Raw genomic sequence first — 27,633 nt, forward strand, 5'->3', positions numbered from 1 at the left:
GGACACGAAACGGGTTTGTCGTTGATGGGAAGTGTGTTCAGGGTTCAACAACAGGCGTCTCGCGGGCTTGCAGGATAAATACAAATATGGGACAAGTACAACTTTGTAGGTAAGTGAAGAGCACGGCCCGTATGACCTTCCTACGGCAAACAGGGCAGTTTGCATTCCGTCTAGTTACACAAACATTCAAATGTAAAAAATATTTTTAGTTTTTAAAAGAAAGGCGATGGTGGCAAGGGCGCTGTTCTGTGTTAGCTGATTACGCGTAGAGCACGGTGTTGAAGTTGCAGTAGCCTATTAGCTTGTCTGACTGTATTTTCGAGCCCGCCATATGATGCAAAGTTGCTAGCCATCCGGCATCTTTAAACTGTCACGTCGTTCTTTCTTGTTACCTCGCTAACAAATGCGACAAGCTTAAGTTAGCCATCCGCGAGGTGATCATGCAACAGAGCGAGATGCTAGCCATCCATCCAGAGAGGAAATGTCAAAAACCTAGCATGTCGATTTAGTTTCGAAACATTGTTGCAAGAGTTGGTTTGCTGTACTTAACGGCTTCCACTATTAATTGGACTATAGATGATGGGCAATTAACTGTTTTTTTATGTTTTCAATTATGTTTTCAGTTTTAGTGTAGTGTAACTTTTGTTTAGGCAAAATACGCTTTTCCTGCGCAGATATCAGATGCGATTATTCAGTAAGGACACATAAGGATGTCCACGGATGACAGCATCTCTGAGGATGTGTCCAGTTCCGTGGCCCTGAGTCCGGACCATATAGAAAACGGCGAGGGCTCCATGGTCTCCATGGCGGTGTCGGGGCTGGCCGCTCCCGAGGAGGAGCGCGTGTCGGCACAGTCGGTGCAAACTTTGGAGGGAATTCTCACCGCTGCCGCCGGCACGGTCAAGAACAGAGGCCCAGTCTCCCGCAAGAACAGGTGTGTGGAGTGTCTTGGATCCCCCGTACATCCTCTGGCTCCCGTGCACGAACGAGTTAAAAGGGGAAGCTTGACCAAAGGTTGAGGTCCCAGTGTGAAGGAATGTTTTTGGATTTATGTATTTATTTAATTTTTTTTTATTTTTGTTAATTCCTTCAACGTCTGTTGTAGAAGTCTCCATCTTGACGTGGAAGGCTCGAGGGGAAGTCTGACTGCCATCAACCCCAGTGCCCTGGAGACTCTGACAGCCCTGGTGCAGGAGATCCAGAGCAGTGGGGGCACTGATCCCCAGATCTGGAGGGATTGTGAGGTAGGATGGGGCGGACGGGGTGTCTGCACTGCAGGACTGGTCTGCACCCTGGTGCTCTGTTACCAGGGTTACTTGGGGCTTACGGCAGGGCAGCAGGGGTGCTGTGTCCTGAAGCTGCTCTGTCAGAGCCTTTCAGCGAGTACTCCTGCTTGTGGCTTGCTGAAGCTCAGGGTGGGATTACCCTGTCTTACTGTGGCTGAGCCAATCAGAAGCCCTTGCATTCTGGCCTTTTTTCTGCTGTGAAGGAAAGGCACTAAACTCGGGGTGAGAGCAGTTGAGATGTGAAATTTCCCAACAAATGGAAAAAAAAAATGCATTGACAATGCATTCCTCATTCAACAGCTAGAGGTCTCATTGAACTGCCACTTATTACACACCAGTGTGCCAAATTATGGTTGAAGTGAAAACCTACTGGATGGTAGATCTCCAGGAACAGGGTTGTGCTTCACCGTGCACCCCAGTAAACCTCCTCCTGGCTGGCTCAGTGGCTGGCTCAGTTATCACTGTATATTTTATGTCAAGATTAGCAGTACATTTAGTGTCATATTGGCATAATGACAGCCAATTACTTCAAGTGCCTTGATGGCAGCAAATTGATAGCATTTTTCCAGTGTGCAATGGCACTTTTTTACACTGAAGGTGATGGGTTAGAGTTTGAATGCCGTGTGTTAAGAGTTCTGTTCCCTACTCCCTGATGAGCTGGAGGAAGGAAGACTGAATAAACACCCTACCTTAGCCTGTATTGATTACCATGGCCATGCTCAAATTCTGCTTCATTATAATTAATTTGGCTCCAATGTCATTTAATTTGTGCTCGCTTACTGCTCTGCAATAAGGCATTTGTTTGAAGTGGAATCCAGTGTGTCTGTTTGAGGAAGCTGATGGTTTGCTATTGGGGGATTTATCATCTGCTTTAGGTTTATACTCGAGTCCCTGACCATGTGTGCATGCAGTGTTTCTGCTCTGGAGTGAACTGCACCACACACAGCCCAGTGCTCTGTCTGCACACAAAACCAGGCACAAAAGAAGGTCATCTTTTATCGGCATGGGCACGAGGCAGTTATAAAGCGGCACTTTGCCTTCTCAAACAGTTGATGGTTACAACTTGATAAAAATGCCTTTTTTTGATCCTATCCCTTTCAAACTGACATTTCTCACATAAAAGGGGTAACAACAAATGCAGAATATATTTTCTCAATCCTGAGCATCTTATAAGAAGAGTGAGGGAATATTGATATTGCAGCGTTTTGCAATATACCGACAAATGTACCGAATATTCTTGCTTTAACATGCCATGTGTAGCATTCTGCTCTGAAGCACATTTGCTATTGTATTTCATTTGCAGTATATGGCAGTGTGAAGGGACTGTACTGGTCTAACCGGTGGGGTGGTGTTGTAACATAAACGCTACAAAAGGCCTCAGCCGCTCGGAGCTTCGGTTTAATTCGGTTTTATTTGTGTCGCGCTTTTGTGCGGGGACAGCTGTTGCCATGGCGATTGTAAACATAAGTTATGTATCGCAGCTGAATGCTGACCTGCTTCTCAGGTCCCATGCTGCTAAACCCCAGCAGGGGGGGAGAGGAGGGTGGTGTCTGTATTGCAGCTCCAGCTGTACCTGAAGAAGGCCCGGGAGTTCAGCCCTCCCATTACATGCATGTGATGTGGTGGAAAAGCGTATGCCCAGCCACAGTGTGCAGCATTGCTCTTGTTCTGCTCACAGGGCCGCTGGCTGCAGCTGTTTCAGCTGGTGGAGAAGCAGTACCGGGACCAGATCCTGGCTCAGCACGAGCAGTACCAGTGCCAGATCCAGGTCAGCCTTCTTACCCTTCTCCTCTTTCTTTCATCCGGTGTAGTCTCTGTTTATTCCCTTTGCTCTACTTCAGGGAGAACAGAAAGGTGCACTTGGTGCTGTTTGGGAGGACATTTGGCTGAGAGGCTTAAGGGGGGCTTGTGAGGGGGGTGAGGGCCAGGGGTGGTCTTTGCCACACCTGCCCCCCCCCCTACGGCAACTCTCTGTCCTTGGGGAAGGCCATGCCTGGCTCATACTGCTCTCTCTAACAGTACTAGTAACTCTGTCTCTCATGGTAACTCTCACTGTCTGTCCCTCTGATGGTAACCCCCCTCCCTCTCTCTCCCTGGGGGGGGGGGAGACTGCTCTCTGATGGTAACCCCCCTCCCTCTCTCTCCTCAGCTCATCCAGGATGAGATCAAGGCCCTGGTGCAGCTGCAGATCCGCTCCCACTCCGGGCAGAACCCGGTCTCCTCTCAGACCCGCGGGGCCGGGGACTCTCCGCTCGTCAGGCTCCTGAACAGCGGCCTCCCCGGGCCCCTGCTGGCCCCAAATCCCAGCACTACGTCCCCCAGCCGCGCGCCCATGGGAGAGCCCCACATGAAGGCCCCCCAGGCCAGCCCGGAGGAAGGGGCCATGACTGTATCCAGCAGTGGCTACGGGACACTTTCCACCTGGGGGCCCAGTCCACACTGGGGGGGCGAGGGAGGGGCGCGGAGTTCAGCGCACGGCCTGTGCCTCACCGCCACCACCCCTGACTCCGCCCTGATGATGAGTCCGGAGTTTCAGCGAGAGCTGCCCAATCACGCGTCTCCAGGCGCTTCGCCGGCCAATCACAGCCCCTCTGCTCCTCCACACGAAGCCACCGGGCAAGTTCTGCAAACCTCATTGGCTGCTGTCTAGTTTTACTCATCACCATTCTGATATGCTGAAATGTGTTCGTAAAACGAGTTAAGTAAACGCTTTAGTTGTACAGAAATAGTGATTTACATAGATGGGTTGCAGCTTAAGTGCACACAGAGTGGCAGTGTAACGTAGTGGTTTGGGAACTGGGCTCCAAGATAAGGGTCAGATTGGGATGTCTTATTTGTCTACTCATGGAAAACTTAAAATAAAGAAACTCAAAATGGTGTTGGAGGTACTCGCCAGGTATTCAGAGTATTGGGATGCACCCATGGCGTGTTCATTGCTCCCATTTTCACTGGTGGGCGCTCCTTCTTCTTCCTCTCTCAATGGCGGTTTGGCCTCCAGTCAGCTGACCTCCTGGGCGCAGAAGGGCCGGGTTCCCAGGAGCAGGGTGGCGAGGGAGAGGAGGCCACCACGGGCGGAGGAGGAGGAGGAGGAGGAGGAGGAAGAGGAGGAGAGCCGTACGGGGTCTCTGAGCACTGAGGGAGACTGCCTGGACGAAGTAAGATGGCTGATGGCTTCAGTTTAAAGAGAAACCCCCCCCAAATCTACCAAAAAGCAGAAGTATCTGACCGGCGAAGGAAATGTGTGTAGTCTTACCAGGCACAGCTGGAACGGGGTGAATTAGACGTTTGCTTGAGTATCTGACTCCGAAAAGTTTAATTTAACTGCTCCTAACAGTTAAACAAAAGGAACAGCAAATGTTCTGGGAGCATTCCACTGAGGTGGCAAAATTGTGCAGAGACGGCACGAAGATGGGTGCAATAGTCCTGTATTGACGAGCGTCTGTCTGTCTACCTACCTTGTCTACCTACCAATCTGTGTCTCCCCCTCTCTTGTTCTTTGTCAATGTGTACCTCTAAAATGTAGTGGTTTTATTGGCATGACGTTTTAAAATGCATATGGCTCAAGCTACCAATTATCTCTCCCTCCCCCCGCTTTTCTCTATTGGGTTACAGTATCGACCGACTGAGCCGTCCTCCAGCGTCTTTCCCTTGAAGCGCAGTGACAGCTTGGTGTCTGAGGTCTCAGGTAAAGGGTGTCTGTACAATGAAACGCTTCAGCCATGTGTGTGTATAAACTGAATGTATATCATGGGCCTGACGATGGAAATGAGGTCATTCCACTACATTTAGCAGCCCCTCCCAGCACGGTTCCTGAGTATCTACTCTGCAAAAAAACTCTTAACAAGCATTTTAGTCTTAGTTATTTTTATTTTCTCTCTCAACTAGAAACTAGCTTTTTGTTTTAAGTCACTCTTTGCTTGGTACGTGATATTTTATGCCCTATCGGCAAATCCAGAAATGGGTCAAGCTGTTTTACCTCGTTGGCAATATTTTGTCTTATTTAGCAAAAAAGTAAAATAAATAATATTTATAATAATTATTTTTTTTAACAGCGCTGGAGTGAGTTATTAGCAGAACCACAGACTGCATTTAAAATGAAATGGCTGTTTTGGGGATATGTTGGGATCTTTAGTTAACCAACTGTTACCAAATTGTAATCAGACTTGGATGTAAACAGATTCAGCTATAAACTGAGTCAGGTATGAATGGATTTGGGTATGACCCAAACTGCCTGTGAACTGAATGGCATTTAAACAGAATCTTTCCCCCCTTTTGGAGCCGGCACGGAGTTCTGTGCTTGTGTGTCTCTGGTGTTCCACCCAGTCCTCCAGTCTGCCTGTGCTTGTGTGTGTCTGGTGTTCCACCCAGTCCTCCAGTCTGCCTGTGAGCCAGTGGCTCTGCAGGACGTGCTCGTTGAGAGGTCAAAGGTGAAACCTCTTACTGAGGCACTTGGCAAGAGTGCAAACCCAAGCACTTTTGCGTAAAGCCCACCCAACTGCACCACTGGATGCTCAGTCAATACTGTCTAGGGACATAACCCATGCTATTAAACCAAACCGAACTTCATTGTCCAGACTACATGGCTCGTCATGAAGATGCTTCGCCATTAGCTGGCTTACCTTTACTTATCTTAATATAGCTTTGCTTTGACAGATTAAACTTCAAATCTAATTTAGTCTTTGACTTGGCTTCACTTGCGTTTGGCCCCTGGTTTAGCTTAATTTGGCTTTGTTTAGTTTGGTTTGGCTTCGTTGGGCTTGCTCTGACAGAAGTGTAGTTAGTTTTTTCATTGAAATGGCATTGGTGTTAGCGTCTTAGCCAATGGCTGTGGTGGTGTGGAGGCGGTTGCCTCACGCCCAGGTGTTCTGTTTGGAACCCAGGTCTGACGTACTGGAGGCTGGACGAGGGCGAGCTCTATCGGCCCCTGCCGGACAGCTTCGACAGCGGGGCCTGCCTCCTCCTGCAGTCCCTGAACCAGGTATTCGGCCCTTTTGCACCCCGCCCCCTGGCCCCATGTTGCCTCTGTAACCAAATGGCTGTCTGGCTACCAACATGCGTATCCTTATCCTATTTCACTGTTACACTAATAATACTCTAATATTGTATAAGTTTTAACACTTTCAGCATTATTTCTTTTGCTGCTATCAAATGCATTGTGCAAATGCAGAAACATTTTTCCTATCACAGAACGTTAGTGTTATTATCATTGATTTCATAGTCATTGCTTTCCTCCATATCTGCCTGTCTGAGCCTCACCCCTCTCTCTCTCTGTCGCCCCAGACCTCTCAGGATGACCCCAAACTGCCCGTTTCCCTGAAGGAGATCTACCAGCGCAAGCAGGCGGGGCGAGCCAAAACTCACGACTGGGACTCCTTCAGCTCCAATGCCTCTACTCCACAGGTATGGCCTAGCTCAGTGCTAACTGACCCTGTTCCTCCAGACATAGGGCCCTGTAGGCTTTCACTCCTACACACCTCATTCAACAGCTAGGGCAGGGCTGCCCAACCCTGTTCCTGGAGATCTACAGTCCTATAGGTTCTCACTCTAGCCCTAACAAAGCACACCTCCTTCAGCTAGAGATCTACTCTACATCCATAGGCATTTTGTTATTTATGATTTGGTGGGTGTCAGTGGAGTTTAAGGGTTAGGGAACTTGGTTTACTGATCCAGAGGTTGCAGATGTGATTCCTAGAAGGGCCTATGCCATCATACCCTTGAGCAAGGTGCTTATCTTTCAGTAAGTCGAAGGTGTAATTGCTTTGGGTGGTGTGACTGTCCTTGCCTCTGCGTGGCAGGTGTTGACCCTTGACCCCACGCCGCACACGAAGCAGTCCGACCGGACGTCCGGCTTCAGCTCCCCGTCCCACTTCAGCAGCCCGAGCAGCCCCCAGCAGCCCCCGCCCGGCCGCTCCCCCGGGGCCCCCGCCTTCACCCCCGACTCCATGAGCGTCCACCGGGACCCCCCCTGCGCCTCCCCCGCGCTGTCCACAGCCAGCACCCCCACCGAGGGGGCCCCCGACGGGACGCCTGCTGCCCCCGTGCTCCCCCACCCCGTCTCCCTCGGCGACGAGGGGGCCAGCCGCCCCACCGTGCTCGCATCACATGCCTCCGCCCGTGGCCAATCAGGAGGCATCCCGGAGAGGACCGCCTCCCCCTCCTCCTACTCCCTGGAAGACCCGGTGGTCCAGTCTCTGTGAGGGCTCCGCCTCTTCCTGTCTCTCCCCTCTGACATCATCATTTATTCAGCCCTGTGAAACCGCAGGGCCGCCTCTGTCGCTTGGCCTATCTTGTACTCCCTTTCTCTCGCACTCGTAAATTGATACGGGCGGTCTCCAGTGCTCGATTTTATCTTTGCGCCAAGCTCCAGGGTTTAATTCCTGCATGTACTGCGTTTTTAATTATGCTGCTATCGGAGTGTATTCTATTATGGATGCTTTTATGTGCCTTTTTCGACTTTATTGCCTTACCCTTATCGCTTGGTATTATCTTTTATTATCCTTCTTTAATTGCAGTGCGGTATCTTTTCTGTTTTATTAATATATAAAGTCTGTTGTGCATTTATAATGAGGGGGTGTGGGTGGGAAGAGCAGGGAAGTTGAGGTGCTTTCCACTGCCCTCGTTGCTGCAATGTCTGAGTCTCTTAGTTAATCTTCTCACACCAATCACAGGCTCTCCTATATAGATTCCGGCCAATCATAGCCACTGGCTCACCTCTATAGGTCCCAGCCAATCAAAGCCGCCACTGCCTGTTTTACTATAGATCCCAGCTAATTCCAGCCACTGGCTCTCCTCTATAAATCCCAGCCAATTGGAGCCACTGCCTTTCCTCTTTAGATCCTGACCAATCATAGCCACTGACAATCCTCCATAAATCTCAACCAATCAGAGCTACTGGGTTTTTTTTCTATAGATCACAGCCCCTGTCTCCACTCTGTAGATCGCAGCCAATCATAGTCACAGGCTCTGTTCTACAGATCCCAGCCAATTACAGCCCCGGCCTCTCGACATTTGTAGATCCCGGCCAATTACAGCCCTTGTCCTTTCGTTTTCAGGCTCAGGCAGAGCCTGAAGGAGAAGCACTCCCGGCACGTCGCAGATCTCCGTGCATACTACGAGTCTGAGATCTCCTCCCTGAAGGAGCAGCTGGCCGGGGAAGTCCAGAACAGCGACCTGGAGAGGGGCAACCAGAACCTCCTGGAGAGGTACCAGAGCTGTGCAGTCAGAACAGCCTCGTATCTGCCCAGCTGAGAGCTACAGTGTAATGAGCCTCCATCAATGCCAAACCATTCTCCCTTTCTTAAAGAACCAGAGTCAACCTGGTAGTTGCTTTTAAAAAAATACAATAAAAAGAGATATAAAATATAAAAATGGTGGCAAGTGGACTGGGTTAGGATGCAGGAGGAGACATGAGAACACAAGGCTAAAAATCTTGCGCTGCATACCTTTAGTATCTTAGATCTGGAAGTAGTGCTTCATTTATGAGTTTTGCTCTGTGGTTTTGTGAGTGTAGTGATTTGACGCTCCTCATGGCAGGTGTGAACACCTGGACAGAGCGCTAACCGAAGCCAGCGCCTGCATCCGAGACCTGGAGACAAAGAACTACCAACTCCAGAGCCGACTGGTAAATCACAAACTGTCTTTAAATAAACAACACAGAATAACGTCAGAAATGGGGGGGGAAAAAGACACTAATTCCCTATCAGGCACAGTCGCTGTCTCTGCCCTTTGCCCTGTACACTTTCCTTACTTGGGTACTTGTTTCCCTGGTGAAAGCTGTGAGAGAAAGCAGTGAAAGCTAGCTAGCGTCACCTGCTAGAGCCGGGCTTGTTGAGACAGACCTGTGTCAAATATAAATATATATATATATATATATATAATGTATTGGACAATTTGCTTTTTCTTTTTATTTCTTTCTTGATTTGGCTCTGTACGCAATTCAGACATGTGGTTAAAGTGTACATTTTCAGCTTTTATTAAAAAAGGGTATTTTTATACACTTTGGTTTTGCCATGTTGAAGTTATAGTACTTTTAATGCATATTCCGTTGTATTCTGATCAGGTGAAAGGCTTGACCAGTCTATCATTTTCCAGTTTTGGCTGTGAAAATTATTTTTGCTTTTGCAATATGTTTGAGATTGTCTTGCTGTAGGATGAAGTTTAACTCTAATGAATTTGGAGGCATTTAGTTGTAATTGAGCAGATCAGATGCTTCTGTACACTTCCGTATTCATTCTGCTGCTGCTATCAGCAGTTACATCATCAATGAAGACACTGCTGATACCATATTTCACAGGGGGTGCTGTGGGTCTTGGCCAGTTCCTTTTGGCCTCCACGCTTTTCTCTTGCCATCACTCTAATATAACTGAATCTTGGTCTCATCTTTCCACAAGACCTTTATCCAGAACTCTGCAGGTTTTTTTAGGTACTAGCTAGGAGGTCTTGTGGACAGATAAGATTTGCTCGGTTGGCCGATGCACTGTTGTCGCTGGTAGGGGGACTGGCCAGGGTGTTATACGGCAGCTGATTGGCTCTGTTGCTGGCAGGAGGAGTTGCCAGGGCGTTATACGGCAGCTGATTGGCTCTGTTGCTGGCAGGAGGAGTGGCCAGAGCGTTATACGGCAGCTGATTGGCTCTGTTGCTGGCAGGAGGAGTGGCCAGAGCGTTAGACGGCAGCTGATTGGCTCTGTTGCTGGCAGGAGGAGTGGCCAGAGCGTTATACGGCAGCTGATTGGCTCTGTTGCTGGCAGGAGGAGTGGCCAGGGTGTTATACGGCAGCTGATTGGCTCTGTTTCTGGCAGGAGGAGTGGCCAGAGCGTTACGCGGCAGCTGATGTGGCTGTGCAGGCTCTAAGGGCTCGGCTGGAGGACTCGGATCGGAGCGCGCAGGAGAAGGACAACGTTTTGGGCCGGCTGCAGTCCCGACTGCAAGAGCTGGAGGAGGAGCTGGAGGGGGCCTCCAGGGTCTCCCACGACCACGGGGCCCAGATGAGGAAGGGCCACAACGTGCTCCAGGAAGTGAGGCTGTTAAGTTGTTCTGGATAATAGCATCTGCTAAATGGCTAAATTATGCATGTGAAAAATTCTCCTTTCAACAATAGGGCCTCCATTCAGACCGAGAATAACATGATTTTCTGTCATGCCAGTAAGGAGTTTTATAGTGTGGTAAATGTCAGAGGAGAGTTCAAATGAAGGACGCCTTCGGCCATTATCGCCTGAGCTGAAGCTCTTCTTGCTGGCTATTAAAAATCCTGGTTTGAGGTCAGAAGTTTAAGTCCAATGTCTCATTTTCCGATCCAATTTACACTTTGTTCAGTCTGCAGCGCTGAAACTTTGGAAGTTGTCTTGTCTCCAAAAATAAATCCCACATTTCTCCTGAAAATGTAATTGAAACATGAAAATATGCGTCTGATCTGAACGCGATCAGTGAATGGTGTACAAACTATTCAATGCATGTTTATGTATGTATATACATGTAACATTAGTTGTTGCTAGGCAGCAACTGTGGCCATGGATTCTCTAGGGGTGGCACCACATGGGTTGGATTCATTTACCCTAATGGCACCCCCACACAGAGCCTGTATAAATGTTTTATATCAGCCCCAAAGACCTCTCAGCATCGGCAAGGCAGGGGAACTGGGCCCCGTTTCGGTTGTTCACACATTTTGAGGTGAGAACGCAGAAAATATAAATCTTTTCTGAATCAAAACCTCTGAGGGCTCCATGCCGGTGTGGATATACCGTGGTTTAGTTTGCCCTCAACAACTATGTGTACATTTTATTATTATTATTTTTAAACCCATTATATTTCTTTCAGTTAGTAATTTCATTATTAAAATGAATAATCATGTCAGTTCTAATGGTAATAATTAAACTAGTCTGCTCCTTTCACAGCAGGAGACGAGCAGCTCCAAGAGCTTCCCAATGGAATAATAAAAAATATGGGTAAAATGCATATAATATCAAATAAGTGAATAAAAATAATACAAATGGAAAGTGAAGATAATATCCAATGCTTGTTCTTCTGTAGACGCATGACTTCATGCTGCAGACTGTAACTCCAGGTGGCGCTGTGGAGTTATCTCTGTTTTAGAACGCTGTTGAGCAACCGCTTTATACCCAGGCCGGTCACCTGACCCCAAGCATGACATAAATATGTTTTCAACCGATTATTCTGAGTTTTCGCATGGCATTCGCAGTCCATATCCATGCCCTGAGCTTTAAAGTTTCTCCTTTCCTGCTTTTTGTGCTGCACTGGGCTGGTTCTTCCTCTCTCCCTCCTGTGTGTTAGTGCCCTGCTGTTATTCAAATTCAGACACGAATCCCACACACAGGCTCAGTAGGGCCTTCAAAATCCTTTACAAAATGCGTCAACAGTCAAATAATACTGACTGCTCAGTGCTCATGTTTACTTTTGAAAATGTTTATTTCAATGAAAATAATAATTGGCACCAACAATTGTAACCGTGCAGGCGGCACGGATGGTGCAGTGGGTAGCACTGCCGCCTCAGCAAGGAGGTCCTGGGTTCAGGATGTTCTCCCCGTGTCTGTGTGGGTTTCCTCCGGGTACTCCAGTTTCCTCCCACAGTCCAAAGACATGCAGGTTAGGCTGATTGGAGAGTCTAAATTGCCCATAGGTATGAGTGTGTGAGTGAATGGTATGTGTGCCCTGCGATGGACTGGCGACCTGTCCGGGGTGTATTCCTGCCTTTCGCCCAATGTATGCTGGGATATGCTCCAGCCCCCCTGCGACCCTTTTCAGGATAAGCGGGTTAGGATGATGAATGAATTGTAACCGTTTTAGTCTTGATGGACTGCTAATTGCTGTCCTTCAGGCTACGTCAACCCGTAATTTAATCTGGAACTTATTTCGGTTTTGTTATTTCATTATACATGTAATTTCATGCTGATATTTGAAAGTTGATTAATTATGGGAGCTGTTTTACCAACTGTATTTATCTTTTATCTGTTTTCAGCTCCTAGTGGAGTATGATTCCCTGAGGAAAGATCACGAAAGAGTGAAGGTAATGTTCCTCTCCTTGCTCTCTCATCAACAGTTCACCTCATTTGCATGTGATTTGCATCTGACATTCTGTCTAATGTAAATTAATTTCATTACAGGACAATCTGGTTTCAGCGGAGAACAAGCTCTACGATGCCAATGCACAGATATCTGAACTGAAGAGGTAGATTCTGGAGCTTGTACAATATTTAACTTATTTCTTAAAGTCAACGGCCCAGGAATTTTTGATGGCTCTTCAGCGACCATCTCACACTCAGATAGGGATCTTTTGTGTGGTTAATGTCATTATCCCTGATGAGTCGTAGTGATTATTCAGGGTTAAGGTGATTATCCCTGATGTGTTGTAGTGTCTATTCAGGGTTAAATGTACAATAGGTAATAGTAGGTAATCAAGAGAGGAATTGCAGCGACACCCTCAAACCACAACACTGTTTCTCCCTCCCCCTTTTCTGCGAACGCGCTGATGTTGAAACGTTCCTCACGGCTCTGTTCCCGTCCCTCAGATTCGTCTCCAAGCTGGAGTCTCAGATCAAACAGCTGGAGCACGAGAACCTGATGAAGACGCGTCACATGATCCAGTCCCGGTCGCAGCCGTGCGGGTACGAACCCTCAGACATTACCTTTCCCAAATTGAATCTGTCCCACGTACACCCCTTCAGCATGGTGTTTAACGTCAGCAGAATGATAAACATCTGTCAGTGTAAAAACGCACTGTGTAATTCCTCAGTGGAAGCAGCCGCAACAAACTCAAACTGGACCTTGCTGATATTGATTTATTTCATGTCAGCTCGATATTTGTCTGCTTAACGATTCAGGTGACGGCTGTTCATCTTCACCTGCTGTTGAAGCATTTCTTTCCCATTGTGAGGGGTGTTTTTTGTCCGCCCACTAACTCAGTCTTCCTCTCTCCTCCTCTTCCTCTCTCCAGGCTCTCCCAGCAGCCAGACCTGCTCCTCTCCCCCAGTACGAACCGGGCTCACCTGAACGGCGACAGGAAGTGGCCGAGTCCTGAACCCGACCCCTCAGCCCGCTTTGGACCGGACCCTGATAGGACAGCCACCTACAACAGCAGGTATCTGACCAATCAGATCGACTAATTCTATAACATGGGCTTCCTGGTTTCCTCTGTAGTACCAGTGTAGTGTGTGACTTCTGTTATAAAAACCAGAAGGTCCTGTAAAAGCCCTTTTCTAGTGCAGCAGGAGTGCTGGAATTAAAGAGCATTTGTGAAGATTGGAGCATTCTCACCATACTAAAGCTCAATAGCTGCTGGGTAAGGTCGTTGTGTTTAGGTCGGGAATAATTAGTGTGCCAAATTAGGGATGAAATGAAACCCAACAGGATGGTAGATCTCCAGTGACAGGGTTGGGCAGCCCAGGTTTACACCTTTGGCTGGAAATGGTCAATAATTACAGCACATGTGCACCTGTTTGTGCAGTCAAGCAGGGTGCATCCTGAAAATAATAATGCTGTGTAGCTACGATACAGACGGCACAGTTCAGCACTTTCCCATCAGGGGCAAACAAAACATCATCAATGATGCATTTCCCTGCGAGCGCTTGACACACCTTGTCTACACTGAACCTCGCCCGTCTTGAGTTCGTCTGACCCCCTCTTCCCCCCCCCAGGTGCTACTCCCCGCCAGGGACCCCCACCCCGCTGATGAAGGCCCTGATCCGCATGGAGGAGTCCCAGGGCAGGGAGGGCCGCGCCCTCCACACGCCCGGTGTGTACAGAGCGCTTTAATGGATCTGGGGCGTTGTCTGACTCTATGTGCCTGTTAACAGAAGAGCCAAGCTCCTTCTGGACAAACTCTCAATATCTCCAATTGTTTCTCTTTCGTGTGTATGCGTGTGTGTGTGCGTGCGTGCATGCGTGTGCATGCGTGTGCATGCGTGTGCATGCGTGTGTATGCGTGTGTATGCGTGTGCGTGTGTGTGCGCGTGTGCGTGCGTCCGTGTGTATTTGGCAGGTTTGGGGGGCCACAGGCCCACAGTGAGTTTTGTGGATGGCAGCGGTCTGGGGCCGGCCCACCTGCGGGCCCAGAGGAGCCTCTCTCCCGAGGGACACCGATCCTCCTCCCTCCCCCCCTGCTCCCGGAGGAGTGCTACGGCCTCCACACCCAGTACGAGCCCTGAACACACCCAGTACTACGCCCTTACCCCTCCCCGAACATCCCCACAAACAGGCCTTCTGCCAGCCTAACACAGCACGACACTAACCTAACACAGCACAACACTAACCTAACACAGTGTCCCCACAAACAGGCCTTCTGCCAGCCTAACACAGCACGACACTAACCTAACACAGCACAACACTAACCTAACACAGTGTCCCCACAAACAGGCCTTCTGCCACAGCCAAACACAGCACAACAAAAATAGCTTCCAGAAGCTCCAATTGCTTTGTAAAGGAAGCCATCGTTCGAGCATTGCTAATCTGAGCTTGAAAAGTGTCGTACTGTCACTGAGCCCACAGGGTTATCTCGGGATGTCACACCTGTTCTGGCTCGTGTGGCACAGGGAGTTTAGTCTAAATGTGTTGGGCAACCTATTTTACAATGAATTATGCATGTTATTGTCAGATGGCCGGAATATTAAGTTGAATTGAATGAAGTCTTTTTATGTTCAATTTCAGTTCCTTCAGCTCACTGCCCTCCTGTTTCCCAGTGATGCAATCTTGCAATTTTAAGTTAATAGATTGCAAATAAGATCTGAGAAATGTTTAGTGGTAGCTTGGGAGTTAGTCTTAATCAATCATGGAATGTAGTCCACTTGGGTAGCCACATCCCGTATCAGTAAGTGCCATCAAAAATAAATCACATTTTTTTTCTATGTTTTGTGTGAATCAGCCAAGAGGGAGATGCTCCTCACCCCACTCTCGGCCAAGTCCAGCCCCAAACGCTGTCCCACCGAAAACTACTCCACTGCCTTTGGAGAGTCGCCAGTTCAGCAGCTGTACAGCCAGCCCGGGTAGGCTCCATTTCACACCCTGACTACTGCTCGTCCTCCCAAGGACCCCAAAACACGACATGGTGTAGTAATGGGGTACAGGCCTGTTTACACATGATATTGCCTTATTTATTCACTTAATTAGTCACCCCTGGGATCTGTCAATCAAGCATTCAATCAGTAAATCATTAGAGCATTATTTACTATAGTGGACTTTCTGAGCGCCCTAGTCATGTCTTCAAGTCGCGTATTGAAATGTTATTAATATTATTAAATAGGGTGCACTGCCTAGTGGTCCCTGTATGCAGTGTGTTTATCATGTAAACTATAGGTCTCCCCTCTGTGGGACATGCGCAGTCTGTTTGGCTTGAGGATGGGCGCAAACCAGTCACGACTCACTCAGGGCAGAATGAGAGGGTGCCTCTGTGCCCAGCGTCACATTTCCGGCTGTCACTCACGCCGCGTTGCCTCGGGTGATCGGCATATGGCAGCTTGGTGCTCTCAGGCCCTGAAGCTTATCCCATTAAATGGCATGTGCGAGACGTACCCTTCTTACACTGTCAAAACTAGCACCTGTGGCTTTTTCTTTTGTTCCAATTTTCCAATGGAAATTTTGAGAAATTTTCCATTGTTTATTTATTTATTTATTTTTTCCACCCTCAGTCTAAGATGTCTAAGAGACATGGCGTGACTGCTAGAGGCTTCAGAAAGAGCTCTGAAATATCCCCAATGTAGCAGTGACCTATACACATTTTAAAGACATTCCTTCACTTATTGATTGGATACTTGCATTCCGGGGCCTTGTTGCTGTGATTGTGCGGTACGTGGGGTCCTTGCTGAGTGACTGAAGTGCTTTCGTGGCTGCTGTAGGTTTACTGGGATCTGTGATCAAACGGACCCGTCCTCCGCCTCCCTCTCACGCGGCTCCAGTCTCAGAAAGAGGCTGCAGTTCTCTTCAGACGGACTGGAAGGTGAGCAAGAAACCAAACCGCGCTCCTTCAGGAAGAAACGTGGCCCCGCCTTCCGCTTACATGAGCCTAAAGCACATCTAAACCCTGTCAGTTTTACAGACCTGTGAGATCCATTCTGGCAAATAAGTTTGTAACACGGGAGTGCCGTTTGTTCTCGTTTAGCCGTACAGTAGCTCAAACATGTAAAATGTAATGTAGATGTAGTTACATTACAACTGCATCTACTAACATCACAGATGTATTGCACCTGCTGAATTTGCGTAAGTTCTGTTTTACTGTTTATACTGTTGCTGGTGAACCAAGATACCAGCTCTGAGTTAATTAAACCTTTTTGGTTGCACTTATGCAAGTCAATTTGGATAAACTCCATGCTAAATCCCTGAATTGACATATCATTTAAATTAATGCTGTGTTCTCCGATCTGAAAATCTCAGCTCAGAAATGTATGATCTGCATTTCAAAACTGCATAAATTCTCATAATTTCTTGTAATTAATAAGATCTTGTAATTTTAAATGTCATTAATTCTCAATGTGTGAGAACCTTCGAGAATGTCCTTCTTTCTCAGTGTGTGAGAACCTTCGAGAATGTCCTTCTTTCTCAGTGTGTGAGTCTTTGAGAACGTCCTTCATTCTCAGTGTGTGAGTCTTTGAGAACGTCCTTCATTCTCAGTGTGTGTGAGTCTTTGAGGATGTCCTTCATTCTCAGTGTGTGTGTGTCTTTGAGACTGTCCTTCATTCTCAGTGTGTGAGTCTTTGAGAACGTCCTTCATTCTCAGTGTGTGAGTCTTTGAGAACGTCCTTCATTCTCAGTGTGTGAGTCTTTGAGAACGTCCTTCATTCTCAGTGTGTTTGAGTGTTTGAGAATGTCCTTCATTCTCAGTGTGTGTGAGTCTTTGAGAACGTCCTTCATTCTCAGTGTGTGTGTGTCTTTGAGAACGTCCTTCATTCTCAGTGTGTGTGAGTCTTTGAGACTGTCCTTCATTCTCAGTGTGTGTGAGTCTTTGAGAACGTCCTTCATTCTCAGTGTGTGAGTCTTTGAGAAGACCCATGGTTTGTGTGACAGCAGGGCCGAGCTCCAGGCCGAGCCAGGAGGAGCGGGGGGGGGAGCAGGGGGGGGACCTGCCCGACGCGTCTGACAGCGGTGTGCCCTCGTCCTACCTGGGCCAGGTGCAGTCATTGGCCGACACAGAGCGGCTGTTCGACGAGCTCACTCAGGAGAAGCAGCAGGTGAGGAAGCTGGCTCCGCTGCGTCTGACCGCCTGTCTGACCCCTCCCCCCCGCCCCCCTTCCTATCTGACCCCACCCCCTCCCTATCTGGCCCCACCTCCCTATCTGACCCGCCCCCCTCCATGCTTCGCACCCTGACCTGACTGCATTGTCTATCCATTTAAATTCAGTCGATTCAGGAAATTAATGGAAATTCAATCCATGAATCTACTAATTCCTCATAAGCACATTATGGGATATTTTTCCAGTTAATGAATTGAATTTCTGTTCAGTTCCTGCTTATTGAATTGGAAGGAAATTGACCCAACTCTGCCGGCAGCCAAAGAGGGTTGGAGTTTCAGCTTCAAACTTTCTCACCGGTGACAGAAGAGCAAAGTTTCTCTCACCCCAGAATGAGCTGCCAATCACTGCCCTGTCTGAACCAATCCAAAGGTTTTGCTCTTTGCTGGCAAGGCAATGAATAGTCCAAATGGGAGAGTCACTGAGATCATAGCAATCTATTTTTAGTTTCACAAATGCTCATTCTTCCATCCCAAATATGTACTTTTGCATTTACATGTAAATGTTTGGGTGCTCCACTGATATCTTTAAATCCATTTTTTCTCTCCATGGCTTGTGGGTGGAAAAAGTATGAATTGCTTAGCCTTGGAGAACAAGCTTATCCCACAAAGCATCATGGAAAAGCTTGTTTCTCTGCTTATGTTGCCAAAAACAATTCTCACACATCTCATGAATACAAATTTATTTCTTGTGGGAGGGTAGTTTGTTAAAATATGATGGGAGTAATTTTGTTCTCAATACTGAAACTGTGAACTTTTGTGCACTTAGTAAGCATAATGCTGAAAGGAGCAATGGCCCGAACAGAATGAAAGGGTCGGATTGAAGTGGATCCATCAGTGAACCTGTTAAAATGAGAAACCGTTCAACACAGCATGAATCCCATGACGCAGTGCTTTCATGACTAATCTTCTTATGACCGAATATAGCCGTAATGATGAGGGATTTTTCTGGAATTATGAAAACGCTTAAGGACATATTAAGTGATATTTGTTATTTCATGTTGAGTTACCCTCACAGTGAGGAAATGGAGGATTGAATGAGAAGGCCCCACCCAGTGCACATCAGGTCTCTCTTGCGGGTGACCTCTCCAGTGTATCCTGTTACCTAACGGTGGTTTCATGCTTGTCATCACAGTACAGTACTGCTGTCTATTTTAAGTGGAGGCTGAGCCCCCCCTCCCCCAACCAATTGCGGAGCGTGGGGGGGAGCAGAGCGGAGCATGGGGGGGGAGCAGAGCAGAGCGTGGGGGGAGCAGAGCAGAGCGTGGGGGGAGCAGAGCGGAGCGTGGGGCTGGAGCAAAGCGGAGCGTGGGGCTGGAGCAGAGCGGAGCGTGTGGGGGGAGCAGAGCGGAGCGTGTGGGGGGAGCAGAGCGGAGCGTGGGGGGGAGCAGAGTGTGGGGCTGGAGCAGAGCGGAGCGTGGGGGGAGCAGAGCGGAGCGTGTGGGGGGAGCAGAGCGTGTGGGGGGAGCAGAGCGGAGCGTGGGGGGAGCGGAGCGTGGGGGGGAGCAGAGCGAAGCGTGTGGGGGGAGCAGAGCGGAGCGTGTGGGGGGAGCAGAGCGTGGGGGGGAGCAGAGCGGAGCGTGGGGGGAGCAGAGCGTGGGGGGGAGCAGAGCGGAGCGTGGGGGGAGCAGAGCGTGGGGGGGAGCAGAGCGGAGCGTGGGGGGAGCAGAGCGTGGGGGGGAGCAGAGCGGAGCGTGTGGGGGAGCAGAGCGGAGCGTGGGGGGGAGCAGAGCGGAGCGTGTGGGGGGAGCAGAGCGGAGCGTGGGGGGGAGCAGAGCGGGGCGTGGGGGGGGAGCAGAGCGGAGCGTGGGGGGGAGCAGAGCGGAGCGTGGGGGGGGAGCAGAGCGGAGCGTGGGGGGGAGCAGAGCGGAGCGTGGGGGGGGAGCAGAGTGTGGGGCTGGAGCAGAGCGGAGTGTGGGGCTGGAGCAGAGCGGAGCGTGTGGGGGGAGCAGAGCGGAGCGTGTGGGGGGAGCAGAGCGGAGCGTGGGGGGAGCAGAGCGTGGGGGGGAGCAGAGCGGAGCGTGGGGGGAGCAGAGCGTGGGGGGGGAACAGAGCGGAGCGTGGGGGGGGAGCAGAGCGGAGCGTGTGGGGGGAACAGAGCGGAGCGTGGGGGGGAGCAGAGCGGAGCGTGTGGGGGGAGCAGAGTGTGGGGCTGGAGCAGAGCGGAGCGTGGGGGGAGCAGAGCGGAGCGTGGGGGGGAGCAGAGCGGAGCGTGTGGGGGGAGCAGAGTGTGGGGCTGGAGCAGAGCGGAGCGTGGGGGGAGCAGAGCGGAGCGTGTGGGGGGAGCAGAGCGGAGCGTGTGGGGGGAGCAGAGCGTGGGGGGGAGCAGAGCGGAGCGTGGGGGGAGCAGAGCGGAACGTGTGGGGGGAGCAGAGCGTGGGGGGGAGCAGAGCGGAGCGTGTGGGGGGAGCAGAGCGGAGCGTGTGGGGGGAGCAGAGCGGAGCGTGGGGGGAGCAGAGCGGAGCGTGGGGCTGGAGCAGAGCGGAGCGTGTGGGGGGAGCAGAGCGGAGCGTGTGGGGGGAGCAGAGCGGAGCGTGGGGGGGGAGCAGAGCGGAGCGTGGGGGGGAGCAGAGCGGAGCGTGTGGGGGGAGCAGAGTGTGGGGCTGGAGCAGAGCGGGGAGCAGAGCGGAGCGTGGGGCTGGAGCAGAGCGGAGCGTGGGGGGGAGCAGAGCGGAGCGTGTGGGGGGAGCAGAGTGTGGGGCTGGAGCAGAGCGGAGCGTGGGGGGGGAGCAGAGCGTGGGGGGGAGCAGAGCGGAGCGTGGGGCTGGAGCAGAGCGGAGCGTGGGGGGAGCAGAGCGGAGCGTGGGGGGAGCAGAGCGGAGCGTGGGGGGGGAGCAGAGCGGAGCGTGGGGGGGGAGCAGAGCGGAGCGTGGGGGGAGCAGAGCGGAGCGTGTGGGGGGAGCAGAGCGGAGCGTATGGGGGGAGCAGAGCGGAGCGTGGGGGGAGCAGAGCGGAGCGTGGGGGGGGAGCAGAGCGTGGGGGGGAGCAGAGCGGAGCGTGGGGCTGGAGCAGAGCGGAGCGTGGGGGGAGCAGAGCGGAGCGTGGGGAGAGCGGAGCGTGGGGGGGGAGCAGAGCGGAGCGTGTGGGGGGAGCAGAGCGTGGGGGGGAGCAGAGCGGAGCGTGTGGGGGGAGCAGAGCGGAGCGTGGGGGGAGCAGAGCGGAGCATGTGGTGGGAGCAGAGCGTGGGGGGAGCAGAGCGGAGCGTGGGGGGGAGCAGAGCGGAGCGTGGGGCTGGAGCAGAGCGGAGCGTGGGGCTGGAGCAGAGCGGAGCGTGTGGGGGGAGCAGAGTGTGGGGCTGGAGCAGAGCGGAGCGTGGGGGGGGAGCAGAGCGTGGGGGGGAGCAGAGCGGAGCGTGGGGCTGGAGCAGAGCGGAGCGTGGGGGGAGCAGAGCGGAGCGTGGGGGGAGCAGAGCGGAGCGTGGGGGGGGAGCAGAGCGGAGCGTGGGGGGGGAGCAGAGCGGAGCGTGGGGGGAGCAGAGCGGAGCGTGTGGGGGGAGCAGAGCGGAGCGTGTGGGGGGAGCAGAGCGGAGCGTGGGGGGAGCAGAGCGGAGCGTGGGGGGGGAGCAGAGCGTGGGGGGGAGCAGAGCGGAGCGTGGGGCTGGAGCAGAGCGGAGCGTGGGGGGAGCAGAGCGGAGCGTGGGGAGAGCGGAGCGTGGGGGGGGAGCAGAGCGGAGCGTGTGGGGGGAGCAGAGCGTGGGGGGGAGCAGAGCGGAGCGTGTGGGGGGAGCAGAGCGGAGCGTGGGGGGAGCAGAGCGGAGCATGTGGTGGGAGCAGAGCGTGGGGGGAGCAGAGCGGAGCGTGGGGGGGAGCAGAGCGGAGCGTGGGGCTGGAGCAGAGCGGAGCGTGGGGGGAGCAGAGCGGAGCGAGGGGGGAGCAGAGCGGAGCGTGGGGGGGGAGCAGAGCGGAGCGTGGGGGGAGCAGAGCGGAGCGTGGGGGGAGCAGAGCAGAGCGGAGCGTGTGGGGGGAGCAGAGCGGAGCGTGGGGGGAGCAGAGCGGAGCGTGGGGGGGGAGCAGAGCGTGGGGGGGAGCAGAGCGGAGCGTGGGGCTGGAGCAGAGCGGAGCGTGGGGGGAGCAGAGCGGAGCGTGGGGAGAGCGGAGCGTGGGGGGGGAGCAGAGCGGAGCGTGGGGGGAGCAGAGCGGAGCGTGTGGGGGGAGCAGAGCGTGGGGGGGAGCAGAGCGGAGCGTGGGGGAGCAGAGCGGAGCATGTGGGGGGAGCAGAGCGTGGGGGGGAGCAGAGCGGAGCGTGGGGCTGGAGCAGAGCGGAGCGTGGGGGGGAGCAGAGCGGAGCGTGGGGCTGGAGCAGAGCGGAGCGTGGGGGGAGCGGAGCGGAGCGTGGGGGGGGAGCGGAGCGGAGCGTGGGGGGGGAGCGGAGCGGAGCGTGGGGGGGAGCGGAGCGGAGCGTGTGGGGGGAGCAGAGCGGAGCCTGTGGGGGGAGCGGAGCGGAGCGTGTGGGGGGAGCAGAGCGTTGGGGGGAGCAGAGCGGAGCGTGTGGGGGGAGCGGAGCGGAGCGTGGGGGGAGCGGAGCGTCGGGGGAGCAGAGCGGAGCGTGTGGGGGGAGCAGAGCGGAGCGTGTGGGGGGAGCAGAGCGTGGGGGGGAGCAGAGCGGAGCGTGTGGGGGGAGCAGAGCGGAGCGTGTGGGGGGAGCAGAGTGTGGGGCTGGAGCAGAGCGGAGCGTGGGGGGGGAGCAGAGCGTGGGGGGGAGCAGAGCGGAGCGTGGGGCTGGAGCAGAGCGGAGCGTGGGGGGAGCAGAGCGGAGCGTGGGGGGGGAGCAGAGCGGAGCGTGGGGGGAGCAGAGCGGAGCGTGGGGGGAGCAGAGCGGAGCGTGTGGGGGGAGCAGAGCGGAGCGTGTGGGGGGAGCAGAGCGGAGCGTGGGGGGAGCAGAGCGGAGCGTGGGGGGGGAGCAGAGCGTGGGGGGGAGCAGAGCGGAGCGTGGGGCTGGAGCAGAGCGGAGCGTGGGGGGAGCAGAGCGGAGCGTGGGGAGAGCGGAGCGTGGGGGGGGAGCAGAGCGGAGCGTGGGGGGAGCAGAGCGGAGCGTGTGGGGGGAGCAGAGCGTGGGGGGGAGCAGAGCGGAGCGTGTGGGGGGAGCAGAGCGGAGCGTGGGGGGAGCAGAGCGGAGCATGTGGGGGGAGCAGAGCGTGGGGGGGAGCAGAGCGGAGCGTGGGGCTGGAGCAGAGCGGAGCGTGGGGGGGAGCAGAGCGGAGCGTGGGGCTGGAGCAGAGCGGAGCGTGGGGGGAGCAGAGCGGAGCGTGGGGGGGGAGCAGAGCGGAGCGTGGGGGGGGAGCAGAGCGGAGCGTGGGGGGGAGCGGAGCGGAGCGTGTGGGGGGAGCAGAGCGGAGCGTGTGGGGGGAGCAGAGCGGAGCGTGTGGGGGGAGCAGAGCGTTGGGGGGAGCAGAGCGGAGCGTGTGGGGGGAGCGGAGCGGAGCGTGGGGGGAGCGGAGCGTGGGGGGGGAGCAGAGCGGAGCGTGGGGGGAGCAGAGCGGAGCGTGTGGGGGGAGCAGAGCGTGGGGGGGAGCAGAGCGGAGCGTGTGGGGGGAGCAGAGCGGAGCGTGGGGGGAGCAGAGCGGAGCATGTGGGGGGAGCAGAGCGTGGGGGGGAGCAGAGCGGAGCGTGGGGCTGGAGCAGAGCGGAGCGTGGGGGGGAGCAGAGCGGAGCGTGGGGCTGGAGCAGAGCGGAGCGTGGGGGGAGCAGAGCGGAGCGTGGGGGGGGAGCAGAGCGGAGCGTGGGGGGGGAGCAGAGCGGAGCGTGGGGGGGAGCAGAGCGGAGCGTGTGGGGGGAGCAGAGCAGAGCGTTGGGGGGAGCAGAGCGGAGCGTGTGGGGGGAGCAGAGCGGAGCGTGTGGGGGGAGCGGAGCGGAGCGTGGGGGGAGCGGAGCGTCGGGGGAGCAGAGCGGAGCGTGTGGGGGGAGCAGAGCGGAGCGTGTGGGGGGAGCAGAGCGGAGCGTGGGGGGGAGCGGAGCGGAGCGTGTGGGGGGAGCAGAGCGGAGCGTGTGGGGGGAGCAGAGCGTTGGGGGGAGCAGAGCGGAGCGTGTGGGGGGAGCGGAGCGGAGCGTGGGGGGAGTGGAGCGTCGGGGGAGCAGAGCGGAGCGTGTGGGGGGAGCAGAGCGGAGCGTGTGGGGGGAGCAGAGCGTGGGGGGGAGCAGAGCGGAGCGTGTGGGGGGAGCAGAGCGGAGCGTGTGGGGGGAGCAGAGCGGAGCGTGTGGGGGGAGCAGAGCGGAGCGTGTGGGGGGAGCAGAGCGGAGCGTGGGGGGGAGCAGAGCGGAGCATGTGGGGGGAGCAGAGTGTGGGGCTGGAGCAGAGCGGAGCGTGGGGGGAGCAGAGCGGAGCGTGGGGGGAGCGGAGCGTCGGGGGGGAGCAGAGCGGAGCGTGGGGGGGAGCAGAGCGGAGCGTGGGGCTGGAGCAGAGCGGAGCGTGGGGGGAGCAGAGCGGAGCGTGGGGGGGGAGCAGAGCGGAGCGTGGGGGGGAGCGGAGCGGAGCGTGTGGGGGGAGCAGAGCGGAGCGTGTGGGGGGAGCAGAGCGGAGCGTGTGGGGGGAGCAGAGCGTTGGGGGGAGCAGAGCGGAGCGTGTGGGGGGAGCGGAGCGGAGCGTGGGGGGAGCGGAGCGTGGGGGGGGAGCAGAGCGGAGCGTGGGGGGAGCAGAGCGGAGCGTGTGGGGGGAGCAGAGCGTGGGGGGGAGCAGAGCGGAGCGTGTGGGGGGAGCAGAGCGGAGCGTGGGGGGAGCAGAGCGGAGCATGTGGGGGGAGCAGAGCGTGGGGGGGAGCAGAGCGGAGCGTGGGGCTGGAGCAGAGCGGAGCGTGGGGGGGAGCAGAGCGGAGCGTGGGGCTGGAGCAGAGCGGAGCGTGGGGGGAGCAGAGCGGAGCGTGGGGGGGGAGCAGAGCGGAGCGTGGGGGGGGAGCAGAGCGGAGCGTGGGGGGGAGCGGAGCGGAGCGTGTGGGGGGAGCAGAGCGGAGCGTGTGGGGGGAGCAGAGCGTTGGGGGGAGCAGAGCGGAGCGTGTGGGGGGAGCGGAGCGGAGCGTGGGGGGAGCGGAGCGTCGGGGGAGCAGAGCGGAGCGTGTGGGGGGAGCAGAGCGGAGCGTGTGGGGGGAGCAGAGCGGAGCGTGTGGGGGGAGCAGAGCGGAGCGTGGGGGGGAGCGGAGCGGAGCGTGTGGGGGGAGCAGAGCGGAGCGTGTGGGGGGAGCAGAGCGTTGGGGGGAGCAGAGCGGAGCGTGTGGGGGGAGCGGAGCGGAGCGTGGGGGGAGCGGAGCGTCGGGGGAGCAGAGCGGAGCGTGTGGGGGGAGCAGAGCGGAGCGTGTGGGGGGAGCAGAGCGTGGGGGGGAGCAGAGCGGAGCGTGTGGGGGGAGCAGAGCGGAGCGTGTGGGGGGAGCAGAGCGTGGGGGGGAGCAGAGCGGAGCGTGTGGGGGGAGCAGAGCGGAGCGTGTGGGGGGAGCAGAGCGGAGCGTGGGGGGGAGCAGAGCGGAGCATGTGGGGGGAGCAGAGCGGGCTGTGTAAAGCCCTTTTTTTTGGGCGGTCCTGTGGCTCATGAAATGGACTCGGATTTGTTTTTGATTGACAGATCGAGGCGGAGCTTAGCCGGATCCCCGGGGCTGGATCTAGAGTCACCATGCAGACCAGGCTGGATGAGGTACACACACAAACACACACTCCCTGTCACATGCACAGTGCACACACACACCCGCACACGCACACACACACACACACACACACGCAGGTATACACACATGTATGCACACATGCACTGCGTGTGCACGCACACATAGGCACACAACACACACGTAAGCACACAGACATCACTCATTTCTTTATTTCAGTCCAATGTAACCGAGGGTCCCAAATATTTAAATGTCAAGAATGTCTGAGACATAGTAACTACAAATTGTCAATGTCAATGTCCAACATACACACACACACACACACACACATTCACACACACACATACACACACACACACACACACACACTCACACACTCACACACATACACACACACTTGCACACACTCTCACACACGCACATGCACACGCACTCACGCACACACATGTGTAAATCTATAAAAATAGTTTTTTTTCCCCCAGGTGGCCCTTGAAAAGCGACTAGAAAAGGTCAATCGTGACTTGGGGTCCATCCGTATTACCCTGAAGAGGTTCCATGTACTACGGTCTTCTGCCAATTTATAAACATTTTCTGGTGTCGCTAAGGTTAATGAAAGCCAACCTTTGTGGATTGATGGGTCAACGTTGTTTAGAGAATTACTATTTTTACTTTTTTTGCATAGCATATTCTCTGTATAGAAAATTTTGTGTACATGCCCAGAGGATATTTTCTATTTTTGTTACTGTGATATCTATTTGATATGTTTTATTACACAAACAAACCGAAGGATATTGCAAAACCTTGAAGAGTTTATTTTATTAATGGTGAGATTTTATAAAATCTTTACTTTTCTAGAGATCAACATTCTTATTCATTGTGGTTCTTATTCTGCGTCATTGGCCACATTCAGGTCAATAGTGTTTCTGCCTGTTCAATATATCAATGAGGCAAAAATGGATGGAATATTTCAACAGTGCTGTAATAAATCATAGCCAGTTTTTACTGAAATATCACAGATTTTCCCAATTTCATAAAATATCTTCAATTAATAGCCTTCCAAATGTTTCCAGTAATTTCAGAAATTATTAGTTTGTTAAATTATGTACTGTCAGGTATATTTTGGGTATTTAAAAAAAATATTCATTCAAACTTAGATTTTAATTAAAAGCCGATCTGAATAGTTGGCATCGCTGAACAGCTATTTTGTTTCGGTTGTCTCTGAAAGATACATGTAATTGGACGGATTTATACTAGTAAATGGAAACTACAGTAGAAATACCAATGGGTCACCCTCAGTCATTATCACGGATAGGTTAGCTTAATTAAATGACATTGCATATACTAACAATGTGTCCAAGATGAATCATGTTTTAGCAGCATAAATTATTCTTCCAGTAAAAACATGTCTTGACCCAGGACTCAATAACTGTCCAGCGATGGTAAACACAGGTTCGTATTAGAGCGCAGATTAATATTCTATTCACCTTGAAGGCAAACGGCAAGGATTAAGATCACATGTAGTGAATGCTAGCTGGCACAAGTAGGATTGAAATATGTAGATGGTTCAGCGTTTAATGGGAAAGGCAGCTTATTTTCAGCTTGTCATTTATTTTGGATCATAAAAGTAAACATCATTGGAAATTGTATTTTCTTTTTTAAATCGTTGTCAGGAAATGGGTTGCTTGTTCCTTTTTTTTGCTTTTTTGTTTTGTTTTAGGGCATGATGTATGTATATACGCTTTTAAAACATTCCATTTTAAAAAAATCTGTCCATTCCTTGTTGAGCTGAGTTTACAAATGACACACTTGTGATTCTATCCCTGTGTTAATTCACGCGAAAACCAAACCAGCACATACTGTTTACACGCGTGATCTCCTAGAGGCGGGAGAAACATCACCATGCAGGGACACTCTTAGTGTAATGTGTTGAGAAATATCATCGACCAAACGACTTTTTCTTATGTTCTTTTATTTATTTTATATTTTGTTCATACAGAAAAGTTGGCTACTGCCATATTGCACTGAATCAGACCTGGCTATGTTATTTGATGTGTTGCTGTTAAACACCTTTTCACATTAAATTTGCCAACTGAAAATAAAAGCCTTGCACATTTAAAAAAACAAAACTTCTAAATGTCTTATTTGGTTTATTTTGCAAATTAGTGTGGTGTACTTATGTTTAATCAGAACGACCTATCAGGTCTGACAAGTTGTAACATTAACCACTAGGAAGTTCTTCGCATGCGAGTCATTTGCATCCTTGTACCGGCATGGCCTGGACTTTTTTCTTCCTGCTAGTGGTACATTGGTAGCTATATGTATACGCTTGCAAAACGGTTTGATGGTTCATAATATGACGTAACACTCGCTGTTACACGTATAGCCTAGCTAAATTCGTTTGGCTTCGCGTCCACTCTGAAGTCTCCAACATAAGTTTACTTCACTCCTATAAATAGGTATGACCAACGAGGTCTATTATTGAGTGATTGTGTCTCCGATCATAGCAAATGCATCTCTTTATTTAAAAAGCTATTCTG

At 53.1% G+C, this 27,633-nt stretch overlaps 1 protein-coding gene across 2 annotated transcripts; it reads left to right on the top strand.

Moving 5' to 3' along the window:
• Positions 1-27,222, top strand: LOC133105612 (M-phase phosphoprotein 9). 2 transcript variants are annotated; one of them, XM_061215815.1, is made up of 24 exons: positions 1-109; positions 675-934; positions 1,106-1,244; positions 2,965-3,054; positions 3,436-3,906; positions 4,289-4,441; positions 4,899-4,971; positions 6,167-6,264; positions 6,567-6,686; positions 7,082-7,479; positions 8,339-8,488; positions 8,820-8,907; positions 10,085-10,300; positions 12,259-12,306; positions 12,404-12,468; positions 12,809-12,904; positions 13,234-13,377; positions 13,934-14,031; positions 14,278-14,430; positions 15,157-15,277; positions 16,127-16,227; positions 17,292-17,455; positions 25,060-25,128; positions 25,579-27,222. In XM_061215815.1, exons 2-24 carry the CDS (start codon positions 711-713, stop codon positions 25,678-25,680), a joined length of 3,381 nt encoding a protein of 1,126 aa, XP_061071799.1. In that variant the 5' UTR covers positions 1-109; positions 675-710; the 3' UTR covers positions 25,681-27,222. The 2 variants fall into 2 exon arrangements, with proteins under 2 accessions (XP_061071799.1, XP_061071800.1); XM_061215816.1 differs by having other exon boundaries at positions 17,295-17,455.
• Positions 27,223-27,633: the final 411 nt, after the last annotated feature.

Source organism: Conger conger, chromosome 12, assembly GCF_963514075.1.
Source record: "Conger conger chromosome 12, fConCon1.1, whole genome shotgun sequence".
Classification (NCBI taxonomy): Eukaryota; Metazoa; Chordata; class Actinopteri; order Anguilliformes; family Congridae; genus Conger; species Conger conger.